At 38.1% G+C, this 20,219-nt stretch overlaps 1 protein-coding gene across 2 annotated transcripts; it reads left to right on the top strand.

Annotated features, from left to right (window-relative positions):
* The first annotated feature begins 1,656 nt into the window (after nucleotides 1-1,656).
* On the top strand, nucleotides 1,657-10,819 carry LOC145779445 (deoxycytidylate deaminase-like). 2 transcript variants are annotated; one of them, XM_082591039.1, is made up of 5 exons: nucleotides 1,657-1,785; nucleotides 7,169-7,260; nucleotides 7,593-7,728; nucleotides 8,013-8,129; nucleotides 9,983-10,819. In XM_082591039.1, the coding sequence occupies exons 2-5, from the start codon at nucleotides 7,207-7,209 to the stop codon at nucleotides 10,159-10,161; spliced, it is 486 nt and encodes a 161-aa protein (XP_082447165.1). In that variant the 5' UTR covers nucleotides 1,657-1,785; nucleotides 7,169-7,206; the 3' UTR covers nucleotides 10,162-10,819. The 2 variants fall into 2 exon arrangements, with proteins under 2 accessions (XP_082447165.1, XP_082447164.1); XM_082591038.1 differs by having other exon boundaries at nucleotides 1,750-1,785; nucleotides 7,169-7,268.
* Nucleotides 10,820-20,219: the final 9,400 nt, after the last annotated feature.

The raw sequence follows: 20,219 nt of genomic DNA, 5'->3' as shown, positions 1-20,219 counted from the left end.
GGATAGTTGTAGGCTAAATTGCGTCGTGGATCCCACGTCGAACCAACGAAAGCGTTTGGTCGTCAGGTTGGCCAACAGTGCACCAAAGTTTTTTTTGCCACAGTGAGAATAGTTGTAAATTGCGTCATGGATTCCACGTAGAACCGACGAAAGCGTTTGATCGTAGGTGGCAAATGGTCGGGAAAGGGTTGGCCAACAGTGCATCAACGTTGGGTCTACGATTAGCCAAGCCTTTTTTCGCCACAGTGAGGACAGTTGTAAATTGTGTCGTGGATCCCACGTCGAACCGACGAAAGCGTTTGGTCGTCAGGTTGGTCGCAGGTGGCAAATAGTTGGGAAAGGGTTGGCCAACAGTGCATCAACGTTGGGTCTACGATTAGCCAAGCCTTTTTTTGCCACAGTGAGGACAGTTGTAAATTGTGTCGTGGATCCCACGTCGAACCAACGAAAGCGTTTGGTCGTCAGGTTGGTCGCAGGTGGCAAATGGTTGGGAAAGGGTTGGCCAACAGTGTGCCACCGGGGGATCGACGTTTAACCAACCGATTTTTGTGACTGACGATTCGCCCAAGGTGGCCCGCTGGCCAAATTTGTTACGCGCCAACGTCGGAAACCAACGGAGGGCCCACGGGACGTTTCCGATGGTCTAACGTTGGACCAACGACACGTTGTTGTGCGGGTTGTTCGTTCTTCCATCTGTCCATGTTCGTTCTAGAAACTTCATGTTCTTTGCTTTTACACAAAATGCAATCTTTCTTCAGAAAAAGTACAGTTTTCGTGTAAGTAGTAAACCTGTCTCATTGGTCCCATTGGTGTGTTGCAAAGGTCCCACCCAGGTGGGACTAATGATACAATAAGTGAACATTTAAAAAGTGAAATAATTTTGTAATCTGTGGTCCAATCCGAAGTCCTAGCTATGCATAAATACAGTAAGAAGATGTGCTTCCTTCAAACGCTTAAGTAGCCCTGTATTGCGAAAATCACGCTCGACAACGGAAAAAATACCCATTTTGTTTCATTGGTCCCACATCTCCCCCTATTATTTTAATGTTTAACGTAAATATATCCTCCAGCATCTTTGAACCGTTCTGCTGGGAGTTTCTTCCAAATGCCCACCTATTGGTGCACATTCCTGGAAAGGTAATTTAATACTGAATCCGATGCATGTAAAATTTACGTGGCACGTGTTGCGGATTACAGTTCTATTCGAAGATGTTTGAAGTGGTGTCTATTATGCAAAAATCGTATTATTTTAATGTTTATCGTGAATATATCCTCCATCTTTGGAGCGTTCTGCTGGGAGTTCCTTCCAAATGCCCACCTATTGGTGCACATCCCTGGAAATGTAATTTAATGCTTAATCCGATGCATGTAAAATTAGGTGGCACGTGTTGCGGGTTATTGTTTTATTCAAGGTTTTTCGAAGGTATGTCAGGTCGCATTTTATGCCTCGCACTTATTCACGGATGACTTTTTTAGGCGGAAAGCGGAAAAACTATTCTGCCAGAATGACGGTGGTGTATTTGTGTATTTGTTTATTTGTCAGAATCAGAATAGACCCCCGATCATTCTAGCTCGCTTCGCTCATCGCCGGTTTCTACCTTTTCTAGTAAATGTCCCCACCAATTTTAGGGAGCGATCGGCGCCCAAGATAAGAACTGTATGTACTTGTTGCTTGTAGTGTTTAGGAGTACGGTAACTTAAAATATTTTAATGTGTCTGCTACATGCTTAACTTTTTAAATATGGATGAAGAACATCAAAGCCTAAACAATGAAGTGGAAGATATGTAAGTATTTCAATGCTTTCAAACAGCTGTGGTAAACTAGTTTAGGTGATGTGACAATATCTACAACAATATGACAATATCTACAACAATATGACAATATCTGTTGTTTTACCCCAAGTTTGAGGCAACTATTTTTAGCCTTATTTTGGAGTGAGTTCATAAAGTGTAATTTGTGTGTTCATTATTGTAAAGAAATTATAAATAACTGTTCATAATGCCTGCCCTACATTAGGGTGCATCAAACCCCCCTCATGAAATTTTTTCATGGCAGTAGGCCTATACTAATATGCATTATGCAATAAAGTTTGTTTTCAAGCTGGTTTCAAGTCAAACAAGATTAAGCCTACTGATGGATCAACAAACTTTTTCAATATTGTTAAACTAGCCATGTGGTTTTCAAGAAATAGCGTTCGAAAGGTTGCTATTTGGCTAAGGTTCTTTAAAGAAATAGGGTCAAGCGGGGTCAAATGGGACGCGGGGGCAAACGGGCCATTCTGTTACTCTGTTTACTTATCACATTTTTTTCCTACTTATTCTTTTCTAAAATCGGAAGTTAATAGCTCATTTTAAAGCTGCTTTCCCATAGATTTGCATCATGGAAAACAATTAGAGATCTACATTTGGAAAATATTCTTTAGATGATGCAAAAAGTGGCCAAAAAATGTGAAAATATTAAAATTTGAAAATTTACCAAAAAAACTTTGGTATACCACAAAAACTAATTAAGCTGGAATAAAAATTTACTGAACAGCATACACCCCAGAATGCTGAATTACGGTAGTATGTTGAAAATATTAATAGTCCCACTTTTTTACTTTTTGCAATTTTTCTGTTTAAATGAAATGGGGTCAAATGGGCCACATTGGCTTTTTGACAAGTTATAGCTCACTTGCATAACTTTTTTTAATTCTATTTAATTTATATGGTATTTTTTAGGTAAACAGGCCTATTATTACTATTAGACTTAGCTGTTGGTTGCATGATTACCTCTAGACATGCCTTTTCTTCTTGAGCAAAAATAAAATAGAAAGCATAAAACTGAAAGTGGTAAAGGCTTTGAAAAGTCCAAGATTTGAGAACCCTTCTAAACGTGCCATTGTGGACTTGATGACTGTCAATAGGAAAGAACTGCAGGACTTCATCACAGCAAACAACACACGATTTTTAAAAATTATTGAACTGCATTTTGACGTTTTGAGTCAAGACCCAACTCTTTAGGAACCCAATGACACCTACATTGCTACAGAATCGACTCTACTTGGCATGAGAGTTGTGAATGACATAACTGAATGTGGTGTGGCAAATACAAGTTTGAGCATGATGTGCGAATACAATTTTCTGCACACCAATGACAAAGAGCAAAAGCAGTTCCTCCTCATGACAGTCTAAACCTTCAGACAGCTGTATCCAGATAGGAATAAGTCTACACTGATGCAATAACTATAACTAATAACATTCTGGACATCTGTCAACACTGAACTAATTAATTTTGAGTAATTTTGTCATTATATTCCTATCATGTAATCCCGTGTTCCTATTAGTGTATTCCGTGAAGCTTTCAAAGTAGGTAGCAACCTTAAAAATGTTTTCAGTTGCCCCAAAAATTTGACAGGATTATTTTTTCAAGTATTGACACGATGCGAGAGGGTGTCAGACTTGAATTTCAAACTTAACTTTTCCCCAATTTATGAATCACCCTATTGTATAGTATCCTATTTCAATTGTCAACTATAGACCCTGCTGTTTGACTTGGCCCTTTTTACTCTGTTTATGACTGCCCGTTTAAAATTGATCATTTGTAAAATGTTTCCTTATTCATATCGTTCAATTTTAGTTGCAAAAAAGAGCAGTGCAAATTATGTGTTCTATTTTTATCTGAAAAAGGCGTAGAAGGCCTTTATTGCTAAAATTGTTGAGCATCACTTAAACAAAATACATGCCACCCAACAGGTATGTGATAAAATAGCAAAATTAAAGTTCTTTCCTTACCATTTAGACGTTGAGAAGTTGTGGCCCATTTGACCCCACAGCTGATGGGGTCAAACGGGCCACACCTACCCCAGCTTAGCACATTTTTTTATGTTTTTGCAAGTTTTCAATTTTTTTGAAAAATGTCTTATTTCATTGCTGAAAGGTGTAATGCTCTGTGGTAAATATTTTTTTTTTTAATTTCATCATAGGTTTTATGTGGCATTCAAAAAACTGAAAAAGTGTCCTGTTTGACCCCGCATGACCCTACCGTACATATCTTGCTCAATGCTCATCATGTAGATGTGCTCCTTCGCCTCGTTGTAATGTTGGGTGACAATGATGAAAGTGTCCATCATCTAGCAGCGAATAAATTACTTTAGTTTTGTGTTACTCTGCAACAGGCAGTTGGGCGACCATGTTGGGTGACAATGATGAAAGTAATGTTGGGTGACAATGATGAAAGTGTCCATCATCTAGCAGCGAAAAAATTACTTTAGTTTTGTGTTACTCTGCAACAGGCAGTTGGGCGACCATGTGGGTATTTTATCGTCATATGGCCGTCCAACTGCATGTTGCAGAGTAACATAAGACTAAAGTAATTAATGACGATAAAATACTTACAATATGGTCATTTACAGCTCTAAACATAAAAATAAAAAGGCCATTTCTGCCTGATAGGGTTTTCAGACCTGCATAAGACCTCTGTTAATGGCACCACAACTCTCAAACTCAATCTGACAGAAGTGAAGTTTCTAAACAAGTACAAATAATCATGTTGTATACAAATAGTCTGATTGGTTTGCTTGTCAGAAGCATTCAAAAATTAAAAAAAAACACTTGTACCAGGCACAAAATTAGGATGTTGATGACCCACCTAACAACCATACATCAAGAAATGTTATTTTTTATTGTTGAATTAATGTAATGTGTATTATAGTTTATAATGATCTAGCACAGCAATTTTTAGTCTTCCATTACATTTACAATAGAAGTTACATGGGGCTCTAAAAATGGCAAGAAATTGCTATACGCTACCCTCACAAGTAAAAAATAACAGTGGTACTCGAAATTCAGATGTCCTCTATGGACAAACCTTTTGAGATATTGATCAAAAATTTGGGATTCTTTCGTTTGTTAGCCTAAGGCAGTAGTTCTCAAACTGTGCGTCGCGACGCCCTGGTGCGTCGTTTCAATTTTCCAAGGGCGTCGCAGAAGAGTTTCGTTTCGTAGCTGAATTCAGTTTATCTTATAAAGATGAGGTTAATCCTTTGATTAGCAGTTTCAGTTGTCATCAAAGTTGTTAATGTCATTAAAACACGCCCACTGAAGTCAAGAGTTTTAAAAAACTTTGTGGAGAAATGAATGCAGCGCATCGGAGTTTGCTCTTTTAATTTTCATCCAAGTGGCTTTTGCTTAGAAAATTCTTTGAACGCTTCTACGAATTGGTGGATGAACTTCAGGCTTTTTTGCAGTAAGAAATAATCTACTTGCAAATTGTTCAGCTCAGAACAATTTTTTATTGAAATTGGCTTACTTTACTTGTGTGATATCTTCGCCAAACTGAACATTTCTATGCAAGGGCCGAATAAAAATGACATTTCAGATAAAATTGCAGCATTCGTTAAAAAGTTGCTATTGTGGAAGGAAGATATAGCAAACCTGTCTGGAAGCTCTCGATACTTCACTTTCTTGTCCAATTTGCTTGAAAAGAAAAGTATGACGCTGCCTTCAAATTTGTGAAGCATATTTGGGCAACATTTGTCCAAGCTCGAGTCGAAATTTGCAAAATACTTTCTGAAAAATTTATCAATCTACGAATGGATTCGTGATCCTTTCGTCCAACCTACTCCACTGTCTTTTACTACACAAGAAAAATAAGCCTACATTGACCTTTCTTGTGACAATTCCCTGAAAAGGATGTTTAAGTCATGAAATCCGGCAAATTTCTGGATTTCAATGAATGGCGATTATCCAGCTTTGGTGAAGAAAGCACTACGAATTATTATCCCATTTGTCACGTCATATTTATTTGAAGCAGGATTTTCTGCCTTGGCGGTGATAAAAAGCAAATTTTGATCACCAATAAACACTAAAAGAAAAATGCGGGTGGCAATTTCAAAAATTCTCTCAAGATTTAATGAACTTTGTAAAAACAAACAAGCCCACACGTCACATTAAATAATACGCATTGCTTTTTGTTGTTGTATCAACAAACAAACCTTTAATAATAAGTTTCCTCATTAACTTTTATTTGCTGGTGCGTCACAAGTCCAGAAAACTTTTCCAGAGGCGTCGCAACAAAAAAAAGTTTGAGAACCACTGGCCTAAGGCATAGTATGACACTATGACAACTTTTCAGCAAAATGTGAGAGGGATCCTACTCGAGATGTCTTCGTATCTACTTTTCAAACTCGGTGTGGACCCAGTAGAGCGCATTTAATTTTTTTAATACTTTTTTCCACGATTGATTTTTTCTAGGGGTAGTACAACTTAATATACCACTACCATGAGAAAAATTTTTCATGAGAGGGGTTTGATGCACCCTAGCCCACATCCCCAAACATACCGGTACACAACAAATCAGTTTGTTATTTCTTGGCACAACTTTGTTAACCGAATTTAAAATAATCTGGTGCAAAGAGTTTCCTCATTTCCAGAAATGCACGCAGAATCACACTGCAACATGTATATCACAGTACAGTTTGTAGATAGGTTGGTATAACAATGGAGCCTGCGGTTGAACTATGATACATGATTATCGCATGACTATATGTGTCCAAGCTTTTATTTACTACACATCTATGGATTTGAATAGTTATGGTTTAACTACTGGTACTGGACTCTGGGTTTTTTTTTTCGCTGAGACTTTTCGGTTATTTGTCCGAAATGATTTAAAGAAATTTGGTCAATTTTATTTATTTTGGTCATTTTTAGTCGTTTTTGGTCATATATAGACTATATATTTTTTGGACATTTTGACCGAATTGACTATATTTTTTTCCGACATTTTGCTAAAAAATCGGTCAATGACCGATAAATGACCGAAAAAAAAAAAAAAATTGACTGGACTTACTTATCGTAGGTATTGTACATAATGATCTATTCAGGTGTTGTAAAGTTTTTATGATTGTTGTTCATACGATTTTTAAAACTTCTACTCTCTAAAACAGCTTATGTTGTAAGGTGTAGTTGGCTATGCAGTAGGCCACATAATTACAAGATTTGACCAATGCGTTATGTTGCCTGGCGAAGAAAAAAAAACAACATTATATGCAGATATATCACCTTCAAAAAACACTTATGGCTTATCAACAATCAACATGCTTAATAAAGATTCTTACATGTCATCATTGCAGTCTTTTTGGTTTGCCAAATAGGAAATTTTTCCATTAACATTACCTCGTTTTTCTAGGAGCCTTAATCAAAAAAGATCTGGTTATTTAGCTTGGGATGATTATTTTATGGCAGTTGCATTTCTGTCAGCACAGAGGAGCAAAGATCCAAGTACGCAGGTTTGTTCTGTGTATTCTGTAGCTGATTTGTATCAATGACACGGCATTTTGACTGGATTTTATTCTGCACAATGCACATGTCAGCCTTATAACCATCATTTTATGCAAAGGCCATTTGTGATAATTGACAGTTTTATTTCTTGGATTTCTGAGATTTTAGCATTTAATGGAGTGCCATTTCTCCAAACTTCTTATAGTAGCATCAAAAACATTTCATTTAAAAATATCAACTTTTGCTAGACCCCATTGACCCCATGGCCCATATCTATCTCAATAAAAGCCATTTTGATATATGCTAGTCAAATTTCACTACAAATTTTAAAGGTTGGAGCGTGCATTGTCAATGAAGAAAAGAAAATCGTAGGGATCGGTTACAATGGGATGCCAAACAGATGCAGTGATGACACTCTTCCTTGGAGGAAAGTGTCAAAAGAGTGGCTGGATACAAAATATCCATATGGTAGATGAATAGCCTCACTATTAGTTAACAAGAATTCATTTGATCCAAATCTGCACCTTAATTTGATACGTGCTAATTAAATTAATGTAGTATTTATTACAACTTATTAATGCGCAATGCCCTATGCGTGTATTTCAATGCAGTTTGCTTTTCGCTTCTCCACTTTTATTGAATGCATAACCATGGAACTTTTGCGGGAGAAATGTGAATCATACAATATTATGATTGTTTGCATTTTCTCCATTTTAGGAGTTTGTTTCAATGTTAACGTTTGTTTTTTTTAGTGTGCCACGCTGAAATGAATGCGATTATGAACAAGAACTGTTCTTCGGTCAAGAAATGCAAAATCTATGTCGCACTCTTTCCTTGCAATGAATGTGCTAAAATTATCATACAATCAGGTAATGAAAATTTTAAGACTGCTCTTTGTTCATCGAATCAGCAGTGCACCATGCATTGAAAACATAAGCTACAGTATAAAGCAGGGGTGGGCAAAGTTGTTCAAAGAAAGAGCCGCTCGCGGATAAACCATAAACACCAGCGAGCCGCAAAATCAGTTGACATAACATAACAGCAATAAAAACACAATGATTGTTTATCCATATGAGTTATGTTCTTGACTCACTAATCTCTGAAAATTTGGACGATAAGTTGTTGATGCTGTGCGAATTAATTCTTCCATTTGTCAAGGTTGCACGATGTTTTGATTTTACAAAGTTATAAATTCTTCTAAAAATGAATAAGTAAGTTCTGGTACTACTTTTAAGCTTCAACTAATCGCTGCTTATAGCAACTTTACTAAACTTCCAATTGTTGCTGAGTGAACTCAAAATGAGCCAGGAGAAGCACAATGTTGCTTCTTTAAAGTCACAATTCCATTGTTTAACAATGGTTACAGTAAAAGAGAGACTCTTGTTTGATCTTTGTGTTGTATTCGCCCAAAATTAGATTTTGAAGACAGTGTAGGCTAAGTCACAAATTTTAATTTATACCAACCGATTTTTGCGCCCCTATCAATGTGGCGCCCATGGCTCGAGCCATACCTGCTATACCCTAGGTACGCCATTGCTTGGTTGACAGTCCGAGACCTACATTTATAAATTATAATCTTAATTTTTTTGTAGTATTACGATTCAATACAAGAGCCACAAAATTTATGTTGAAGAGCCGCATGCGAGCCGCAGTTTGCCCACCGTTGACTATAAAGCATGCATGGGTCAGCTGTTTCTGTTTATCGTAGATATTTTAGATTTATTAGCCTACATGTTGACGGACAGATGAAAAGCATTCAAAGGTCATGGTCGTATATATTTAAAATGACTATGGGTTTTGCATTGTTACAACTTTTTAGAATTATCGACCACCTTTTAATGTTTCTTGAAAGTTGAAGCCAAAGCGGCAAGAAAACGGGATTTTTGAATAGTTTTTTTTTTCGTTGAACCATTTCAACTAGATTGTATCAACAAATTGAATTATGAAAGTCTTTTCTATATTTAATATTAAAATTCTTTTTGTACTTGGCTAAGTGATATATGTGGGTTGCCAACAAATTGCTTCATCTCATTAATGGCAATGTTGGGCAACAATCGGGTTATTTCGTGATTTTTGACTGAAATGTTTTGCGTGATGATGTGCTGGGGGTTAGATATATTCAATATTCACCCTTTCATTCTTCTATAACTTATCATGCCAACAAGGTGAAGAGCTGACGTTTGTTGGTCAAATTTTGAACAAATTCGCAAAGCATTTGTCATGCTGACATTGCGTAAATTACAAAAAAATTTCATCTGCTCTGTTGCCTCAATCGCACTCCCTTGGATCCGATACTGTTAGAAAAGCAGTCAGGTGTGAAAGAAATCAAATGTTGTTTCAAATAAGCTTCAGTGAAACCATTTTTTCTCAGTCTTTTTATAAACAGAAACCTAGTCTTGGCCATCAAGTTCAGTTCACAAAGATCCAAGTTAATTAAAATAATAGCTAGGCTAGATAAGGAAAACAGCGCTTCACCTATTTATCTGGGTGAATTTTACTTTCTGTGGTTAGATTTTTATTTATATATCTGTTTACCGCTCATTCCAGAAGTTGTTGTTCACCCAAAAGAGCTGAAACATGAAAGCTTATATGAGCCCCCTAGTGCCCTCCTTTTATCAAACTTTATTTTATTTCGGTGGCTTAGCTCCCCCCCCCCCCCAGGAATGCAACCCTCTTCAATACTGTTGCGTGTCATTTAAAGGTGTCGTTATTTTTCTTGCAGATATCAAGGAAGTGATATATTTTTCTGACAAACACAAAGAGAAAGAATCTATGAAAGCATCAAGAATATTGTTGAACCTTGCTGGCGTTACATGCCGACAACATATTCCGAAACAAGAGAAAATTGTAATCGATTTTAATTGCATTAATGTACGACATTTAAACGCTATTGAGCAATAATAATGTCTTGTGGTTCTTCGCTTCATGTTGACATGGCCGACATCACTCAACTAAATTTCCCTTTTTTCCTGTGTGGTTACGTGTATTAACATCGTATCTGATCATTTTTAATTGCCAATTCTTGCTGGTGCTTGTATCGCAAAAGTGATGTTTATCTGTGTACAGTTGTTACACAGTGAGTTGGACATACTTTATCCGTGTGTTGAAGTAGCAATTTTGTAAAGAAATTATCTAAATCGTGATTTTTCTCACGACTTCTGTAAGCTTCAAAATGTTTAATTGTGAAAGACTATGCCGGTGCTTGTTTGATTTTAGTTGAATTAAAGTCACCTATTGTTTTGGCTGAGAATCTGTTATATCCATTGTAAATTTTTCTATGAATGTGGTTAAGTTTTTCGACTTTGGTCATAGACATTATTTATTTTGTACAAAGCTGCTTTTCCCATCAACACCACTTTGTAAAGCTGCTTGTTGTAAACTCGGACGCAGTCCTAAGCTTTTTAGACTATTTTATTTGACAAAATACATTTTACCTGTAAGTTTGAAATACAGTACTGTGTTTGCATAATCATTTATCCCGAGTTCGATAGAAAGAGTAAAAAAATATTTAATTATTTACTCAAATATTTGCCGAGAAATACACTTTGTTCTTCTGACACACCTAGTCACCTAATCCCCAGTTTAACTGATTATGAAGTCCAACCGTGGTAAATTTGGGGGAGGGGCAAATATTTGATGAGTTCAAGGGAACTACAAAGTGTTTGTTTTAAGAGACCGCCATGTAGAACCTATAGACACAAAAACTTATAAGGGTTGATTAGTAGGCAAAGTAAGCTGCAAGCTTTTGCAAATTAATTGTTTTTTGTATTCAGACGCACAGTCCATATAAAAAGAATTATGGAAAAACATGCAAGCCAAATAAGGTACAACTACCACATTTTAGAACGTCCAGCACAAACATAAGATATGACCTTGAATTAATTGAAAAGACACAAACTAGCAATTTAAGCCTAACCCTAAATATAATTGTTTCTCGTGATACAATTATATTTTAAATCAAAATCGCAGGTTCCAAGAGTTAGGCCCGATTATGAAATGACACAATTAGCCAAAAGCCGGAATGTGACTTAAAAATACTTCGTTCATTTGTTTTTACAAAATTTATTCAATGGTTATTTTCTGTGTCTAAAACAAGTTCTGGGGGTGTTAATAGCCAGATGTTTTGAAAAACGATATAATTTTTTACAAATTCGATTATATTTTCAACAAAAGGCTCAACTTCAGAATACAAATTTTGAAAATTGGGTGGGTGCCATGGCCCCTTTCGCCCAATTAGTGAATGGAATAATTCCATGGCAACAACACTTCAACAATCGGAAAATTTCACTCTGCCAATCTTGGTAACTGGCCCTGTGTCAAGAGCCTCTGCAAGTATGCGAAACTACCAGGAATAACCTATCAAGGCTTTGTCAGTCCGAGGATAAAGATTCAAAACCAACCAAAGGCAAATTTTGGGTTACCGCTTGTGTAAAATGGACTATTATTTTGTTCAAATATTTAGAAAACATCTGGCAATTGGCTAATACTGTAGTTGGTCATCCCCTACTTCTATGAATCACTCAGATTCACAATCAACAGTTTAATCATGCTTTCTGCTGTTTATGTCGGAAACGTTCACGATAAGTGTGGCCTACGTCAAATAACCACTTGATGATGTTGAAAAGCATATATTTTCTTGGACCCACTTTTTTTGTGTTTTCTGTTGGATTATTGCAGGTCACACACCTGCACCGCGCAAAGAAGTCAATTGATTGCACATGAAAATATTAGCCTGATTTTTAACCTGTTTGGCATAAATTTGAAATTGTTTTGTTTTTTTCCCAAGTTTTAGATCTGGTAATTCTGTGTTGGAATTCCCCTTTGGCAGAGAAACTTTGGGTTGCTACTTCAGCGGTTTCCCCCAATTCTCCCGGAATTGGGCTAGTTTTGTTTTGGAGTCTGGGGCTCCGAGAGGAGGGAAGTCGGGAAAATTCCCTCCTACCAAAACATCAGTAGCGCACCCAGCATGGGGCTAAAGGGGCTCAAGCCCCCCCCAAACCCGCCACAAAAAATGAAGTTTTTTTATGTTCCCCATTTAAGCTATACCATTTGCTTACAGGTTAGATATGAATAAGACACAACAATACAACAGGGTTGAGCATTATAGCAATATATTTTACATATTCACAAATAGTTTTAACAGTCGAACGTTTACGGCTTAACTTTAAGCCTTCATCAGGAATCTGAAAATAAGTTAATTAAAAAATGCAATAAATTTCAACTTCTTGAAGGTAAATTTACATTAGGAAAAGGCAACAACATAGCCTACTGTAGGCTAAATAACTACAAAAAAATATGCACCACAGGGAACGTGATATATCAAGTAAATGTTAAGCAGAATGGACGCGCCTCCAGCAAATAATTGTTTGTTTGAATTTGGGTTGTAGCGTTAACAGTGCTTCTTGAATTTTGGTGTCAAATTGGGATTTGCCTTTGCGTAAAATTTTAAATGAGTCAGCAGAGAATTTTTGATCTATGCAAAAAGGACACTCCATGGCATGGTCTTTGATGGTAGCCTACCTTTTTTCAACCCTATCTTAATACGAGCTGTTTTCGTACGCGGAAAGCACGTCACGGGCTATTTTAGCCCCCGGGCTAATTAATCGCTAATAACGGGAGTTATGAAAATCAGAGAGCCAAAATATTTTACAAGATAATAGCAATGTGTATTGTGCGTATAGAAATTAAATTTTTACCCAACAAATTTATTGAAATAAAGTGTTTGAGATGAAAAGACGTCAGAAAGTCGGTTTTTATTTTGCTTTCCCAAAAATAGCTTCAAAATTGAAAGTTTTCAATTATAGCATAAAGTAATGCTAAACTAAACAAAAAATTACTTTTGCTCATAAATATAAGGCATTTTTGGGCGTTTTTACATTTCAAAGTAATTGCAGTAGCATTTATATTGCATTTACATTAAATTAAACATAGTTATTACTATATTTGATTTAATTCGCTCTGCTTTGCTTGGCATTGAGCACTTTTTGTAGTATTAACAGTTTTCATTGTTTTACATTAAATTATATATACCTAGCATTGCACGAAAATGTCTAGCCACCTGAGACGAAATGCTTTATTGTGAAGGGCAGGAAGGTAAAAAAATGACCAGTGTAGGTTTAAAACATTCGAAAAGAACAAAAACTAAAAGTTAAGAAATTCCAGCATATTTCCTTTTGAGAAATATTTCACTACTAAAGTGGGGCGTCCTCATTAAACCCCGTGTCACTACAATAGGGATAACTCTCTAAAATTCAGATGCTCCCGTAATGGTGTAAAACTGTAGGCCTATACGACATTTGAGCAGAGAGACGAAAGCGTCTGGGACTTTAATTGAAAATACGAACTAATTTTGAATGTTTTTTAAGTAGGAAAAATGTCCACATTAAGTTTACTGTTTACAATATTAGTGTTTTGTTTCAAACTGTTTTCGTGCTAGTTGTTGTTTTCGCACTTATTTGTGTTGGCAAACGGAAAGCTAATTCTATTTTGTCATACATGACGAAAAAGTCGAGATCTATAGAAGGTTGCGAGAGTGGATGTAGGGATGAGGATGCTGATGGTGCTAGTAGCATGGGGTTCACTAGGCCAACTTCTAATCTGATTGAGAGAACGAATCTTGATGTATCGGCAGCCGGTGGGTTGTGAGCCGTGAGTGCCTTTAAATGGTAATCAAAGGGATAGGCATTGCCCTATTGTCACTGTAACGGTACCATTGTCGCAAATCACGGCCGACATTTCTGAATTAGCCCCCCCCTAAAAAAATTTCTGGGTGCGCTACTGCAAAACATTATAGCCTAAACTAAAGGAAAAACGAGTAGTTTTGAGGGAGGCCATTTTACTTGTACATAAAATGGAGCCTAACCAACTCAATGTTGTAAATTTACGTTTATTTTACATATGTTTCTACGTTATGGTCAGGGATATCTAAAGAAGGGGATGCGAAGGCTTTTATTACGTCTGACAAGTGACAATAGAAGGGCTTCTGTTTATCGTAAATAATCTCTGTTTATCGTAAAATAACGATTGTCACCGATAGTCAAGGCCTATGAGAGGGAGGGTAGGTGAGACTCAGGTAAGTTGGCCCACTCTAAATATTTTTTTATGTACAATAGTTATCGTGGCGTAACATACGCATACCGAGAAAGTGCTGTTGAAACTATTATCACAAGGTTGGGAAGCCTTAGCAAGCAGTAGGTATAAACATGTGAGCAAGATTTTTGTATTAGTTCAGGCCCTTAGGGGAATCTTTAGGCTAAACGTGTTACACGTTGTTTTTTTGCAGTTGGTCAACCCAACTTTGATTTTAGTGGGTGCCGCAACTTTTTGGGTCACGTGATCACCCCCAAATCGGGGATTTCCCCAAAAATCACGTTTCAGCTCTTTTTACGGCATTTTGTGCAATTGCATATTTGATTTTTGCATATTGTAACTTAAAAAGCACACACAAATAAGTGAGACAAAACAAACACAAAATAGTTTGATTAATGACGTCATTATGACGTCATCAAATTTATTTTTTTTGCTTTTTTAACCTATTTTGGTCGTTTGCTGTTGGTTTTAGTTGGAGTACCCGTTACTAATACCATTTCACAATTCCCAAAAGTAGTTTCGTCATGATTGCATTTTTTATGACGTCATCATTACACTATTAAGACGAGACAACTTGAAATTCAGGAACCAAAGGTCAGTTTATTCTGAAAAAAGCGATCAAATACTATCATTGTAAGTTTTGCAAATGCCTAAAATTTTGCAATTGCAAGCAATACCAGTACAGTATGACGCAATAATGACGTCATCAAGGATATAACCACAAAAGCAACTACCAGGGGTGAATTTCCCTTTTAGCCATGCCACTTTAAAAGTTAAAATAATATGTAATTACGATCTACAAATCAAATGAATACACGACACCTGATTATGCAATGTCTGAGTCTTTAACACTGTCAATTCAAGATGAAAAAACTACCGGTAGCAGTTTTTAGTGTTAAATTCATACCATACGTAATTTGATGTTAAGAAAATTCGTACGACAAGTTTTTTCAAGTTAAAACATAAAATTTAGAAAATCAAAAGCATTTCTTGAATGGTCAGTGTGGATTGGAGATGAAACGTCAATGTGGATTGAAGATGAAACATCAGACAGGATTGGAGATTGTGTGGTCGAACTGCATGTTTCGTACTCGGATGAACAAAGGCTTGTGCATTTTATGGATTTTTCTTACAGAAATATCGAGAGCCACAAGTAGACTGACAAGTGACAACTACAATGATGTATCATTTCGTGAATCGATGATGCGGATTGGCTTGAGGTCCAAAACGGAACAAGCTGATTTGCATCATTATGTTTCCAACCCCAAGCTAAAAGAGAAGATAGTTGCTGAACATTTACGAGGCTTGATTTCCATATTTCAGCTTGATATATCGCTCTGTGTGAATCCTGCATCAGAGCAGCTGACGTTGGTGGCAGCCTTTGAATAGTGCAACCATTGGTAAACATCATATAACGAGTAACGGCATTCGTCTACATCCGTGATAGTAGGACCATTGCCATAAAGAGCCATGACATACTTTTGTATGTCATTTATAGAACTAGCAGAGCTTGAGAAATGCAGAGTTAAATGAACCACACATTTCGGTAAGATTAAGCATCCAACCATCCCAAGCCTTTTTTTCCAAAGCCGAAAAAAGACGAAACAGTAGCCTATCACAGCCTGTGATAGCATAAAACAAAGGCAAAGAAACGCAAATCATCAGAGATTGAAGTAAAGATGAAACAATATTATGGATTGGAATGAAGCGAGTTTTTTCTCCAACTCCAAATTCAACCCATAGTTTACAGATTTCTAATTTGTCAAAACACGAAATTGCAATAATTACCACATCAGTAGGCTATCTAATGTTTTGACTATGGCATCGGATTTTCCATGTTTCACATGGAGAAGCATACGGGTGTCTGCCTCTTCGTGATCACACGGGAAAATCTCAGACATGTCCAATGTTTGATTACTAAGAGCTGTATCTAATGATGTTACAACAATCTTATAACAGCTTGTTGAACCAGTTGATATAACGCAGTTTTGTTGCTGTCATTTCTCAAAAACTCAGACCAGTTGAGAGGAAGACGAGTATTACGTGTGACAGCCACGTAACATCAAGATCCTCGCCTGTTTCATGCTGAAGATTTGATGTTGTTTTTCAGATATACATCGAAGACAATGTCAACACGATTGTACTTTGCTGCCTTGGTAGTAACGTAAGGGATAACGATTTAAAAAAATGTAGGCTATTCTTCAAATGTTTTCACATTACCTCTGGGTTTTATTATTTGCATGAGTGCTGAACTGTCTATAATACAGACGTTGCAGCTTGGTGCAGTACATTGTGGACATCCCAAGCGTTCTAAAATTGTGTGGAGAGCCGATTTTGCTGTAGATCTCAAAAAACCGTTTGCAGATAATGCTATAGGGTACAATGATACTTCGTGCTTAAAGAAAAACTTTAAATCATGTTTGCCACGAGCATAGCTTGAAACGAACACTCTATGAAGAAGGGATGATTTATGTTTGACTATGGGTTGTGTGTTCTTCTTTGTTGTTCGCGTTTTGCCAAACAAGCCTAATGATACTTTGGTTATTGGTTTTGCAAACTTTTGATCTTCAAGAAAACTGGAAGATACAAACAATTCAAATTTTGTTTTTCCAAACTTATGAAGGTTTAGAAGCTATGGCACACCTTCATCATTGGAGGCTTGCCTTGAGCACATTGTCAAAAGTTTTCCAGACGAGTCGGTGAAAGGGTTATTAAGCTCTTCAAACGTTTGTACCAAACAAATCAATTCTTCACCAAACCTCTCGTGATAACCTTTGCTTTCTTTGTGATGTAGGCATGTAGCCATTGGAGTTTTTTGTCACTAAAGCCAATTTCCTCATGAAACTTTGTCACCGTTTCTACAATCATTGGTTGAGAAACCATTTATAGTTTCAAAGCTTTTTTGTTTAAGAAATGACGGACCTCTGGAGGGTAACAACCCCAGACGGGGACAACACCTCGGGTGAGTTCACCCCGGAGGAATTTTCCGCCGCCCTCCAGCACATAAAGCCAGGTGAAGCACCGGGCCCTGACCACCTATGCCCGGAGTTGATACTCCATTCTGCTGCCTCAAAGTCCTGGTTGAAAGACTTCCTTTCCTGCTGTTTGCGCCACCTGAGATTTCCCAGAATCTGGAGAAGAGCCCTTGTGGTTGCAGTTCCTAAGCCGAAGAAGTCCCCAGGGGATCCGAAGAGCTACCACCCAAACTCACTGCTCTGCATCCCTATCAAGATCTTCGAGAGACTCATCTACGCCCGTGTCGAACCAATAATAGATCCACAGCTCCCCCGTGAGCAAGCTGGCTTCCGACACGGACGATCAACCGTAGATCAGGTCACACGTATGACCCAAGATATTGAGGACAGTTTTTCGGCTAAGAAGAAGACTGGCGCCATGTTTGTTGATCTCACGGCTGCCTATGATACCGTATGGCATAGTGGCCTTACCTGCAAGTTACTCCTCCTGCTTCCTGACAGACACATGGTCCATATGATCATGGAACTTGTGCAAACCGTAGTTTTACCCTCACAACCGGTAGCGGCCGTCGAAGCAGACTACGCCGACTTAAAAATGGCGTCCCACAAGGCTCAGTCTTGGCTCCTCTCCTGTTCAACATATACACCTATGACTTGCCCCCCACCATCTCCAGGAAATATGCTTACGCAGACAACCTGGCACTCTTGCACTCAGCGGGAAATTGGCAGTCAGTGGAGAAGATCCTCATCCAAGACATGCAAACACTATCAGCATACCTCCAGAAATGGAAGCTACAGCTCAGCAAGTCATAGACAGTGTCGGCGGCCTTCCACCTTAACAACCGGGAGGCACAGCGTGAGATAAACATCAACATTGATGGGGAGCGCCTGCCCTACTGTGCCGAACCTACTTATCTCGGCATAACTCTGGACAGGTCACTCACGTACCGCCGACACTTGGAGTCACTGCGCAGAAAACTATCTACATGCATCGCACTTTTGAGGCGATTGGCGGGTTCCGGCTGGGGAGCTGGTGCCAAAACTCTTCGTACAGCTACCCTAGCCCTTGTTCATTCCACCTCTGAATAGGCTACTGCGCACCAGTCTGGTGCCGTAGTTCTCACACCTACCACATTGATACCGCCATCAACGATGCACTGCGTACTGTGACTGACGGACTACCTACCCATCCTAGCAGGCATCCAACCCCTTTGAGCTACATCGTAAAGGAGCCACGATTTCTCTCGCTCGCCGTGCTCTGGACCCCGACCATCCCCTCCATGCAACATTCAAGCGACCACCACCTTCAAAGCAACGGCTGAAATCAAGACGTCCCTTTGTGCCTGCCGCACAATAACTACTTCAGAACACAGAAGAACTTGGTTTAAGTGCGGAACACTGGATGAACCACATGTGGAACACGGAGTGGCAAAACCACACCTCCACGCTCCGTGACTTCATACCCAACGCCGATCCCCGTCCACCGGGGATGTCCCTCGCAAGGCTTGCGTGGGTCAGGCTTAACCGCCTGCGAACTGGCGTCGGCCGTTTTTGTTCGGACATGCACAAGTGGGGCCTGGCTCTGCCACTGCCTAACCCACTGGCCTCCACACGATGCGCATGGTCTGAAGGTCCTGGACGACGAGACTGTTGAGTGGCTGATGATTTCCTGCCCTCCAATCTAGCCTGGAAAGATCTGCTCATACGCCGATTTTGAGTAGTTTTTTTGGTAATTACATTCATGATAGGCCTATCACTAATCAACCTGTATAAAATACTGATTATTGCCTACTTACTATACTAACCTATAAGAAAAACATCTGAAAAAATCACAAAACAAAATTATGACGTCATTCATGATGCAATGCTGACGTCATATTTGAAGAGGGAATTATTTTAGCATTGGTAACTTATTGTAACCAAAAACGTAACACCAACAACAAACAAGCGACTACAATAAGAAAAAACAAGCAAAAAATTAATGTTATGACGTTACAATGACGTCATTAATAACATAATTTTGCGTGATTTTTATCTTGTGCATTTTGTAGTAGCAGTCAGACCAAATAAAAAAAAATAACGTATCTAATTGAATAGAAATGCCGCGAAAAGAGCTCAAAATTGATTTGGGAGGAATCCCCGATTTGGGGGTGATTACGTGACCCAAAAAGTTGCGGCACTCGCTAAAATTGAAGTTAGATTCATCAACTACAAAAAAATGCAAAAAAACAACGTGTAACACGTTTAGCCTAAAGATGCTCATTGCTCATTTTTGCCCCTAAGGGCCTGAGCTATATGAAAAATTGTGATTTTTAGAATTTTTTGGATGTCGTGTGAGTTTTTTCTTACTATATAAGAAAGGTTATTATTTAGTGAGTGCAAGGCTAGGGTAGCTATTACGGCTCACTTTGAAGGTGAAGCCATTGTTAGAAGCTCAATAGTTTGACATAAATTTTAGTTTTTACATTATGGCTGCCATGCAGGGAAGTTGGCCCATTTCGTGGGTGGGTATACGTTGGCCACCATAGCCAACTTGCCTTCACGAGGCATTATACAGAATGATCATGGACTAATTAATACGATAACTTATTTTTTCAAGATTGAAGTATCAAGTATCCAACGTAAGTGAATCGCGGCTTTACATCAGCATTAAGCGATCAATAATTCACTTCCTAACATCGTTTTTATGCCACAGATTGCGACAACTTATTCCTAACCCATATTGTAATAATAGAATAATGGTAGCCTAAGTAATTAGATCAAGAAAACCAATCGCGAAAGTGTGTCTCAGCAGGTGTATGAAAAGGGCTAAGGATGTTGAGGAATGGTGTGAGTAAAAGAAAAATATGCAACCACTTCTCAAGCGACGGTCTAAAACGTACCTCGCTTGGGGAT

This window comes from Aplidium turbinatum, chromosome 11 (assembly GCF_918807975.1).
Source record: "Aplidium turbinatum chromosome 11, kaAplTurb1.1, whole genome shotgun sequence".
Classification (NCBI taxonomy): domain Eukaryota; kingdom Metazoa; phylum Chordata; class Ascidiacea; order Aplousobranchia; family Polyclinidae; genus Aplidium; species Aplidium turbinatum.
The sequence above is the reverse complement of the archived record's forward strand: the minus strand, read 5'-3'. Positions and strand labels throughout refer to the sequence as shown.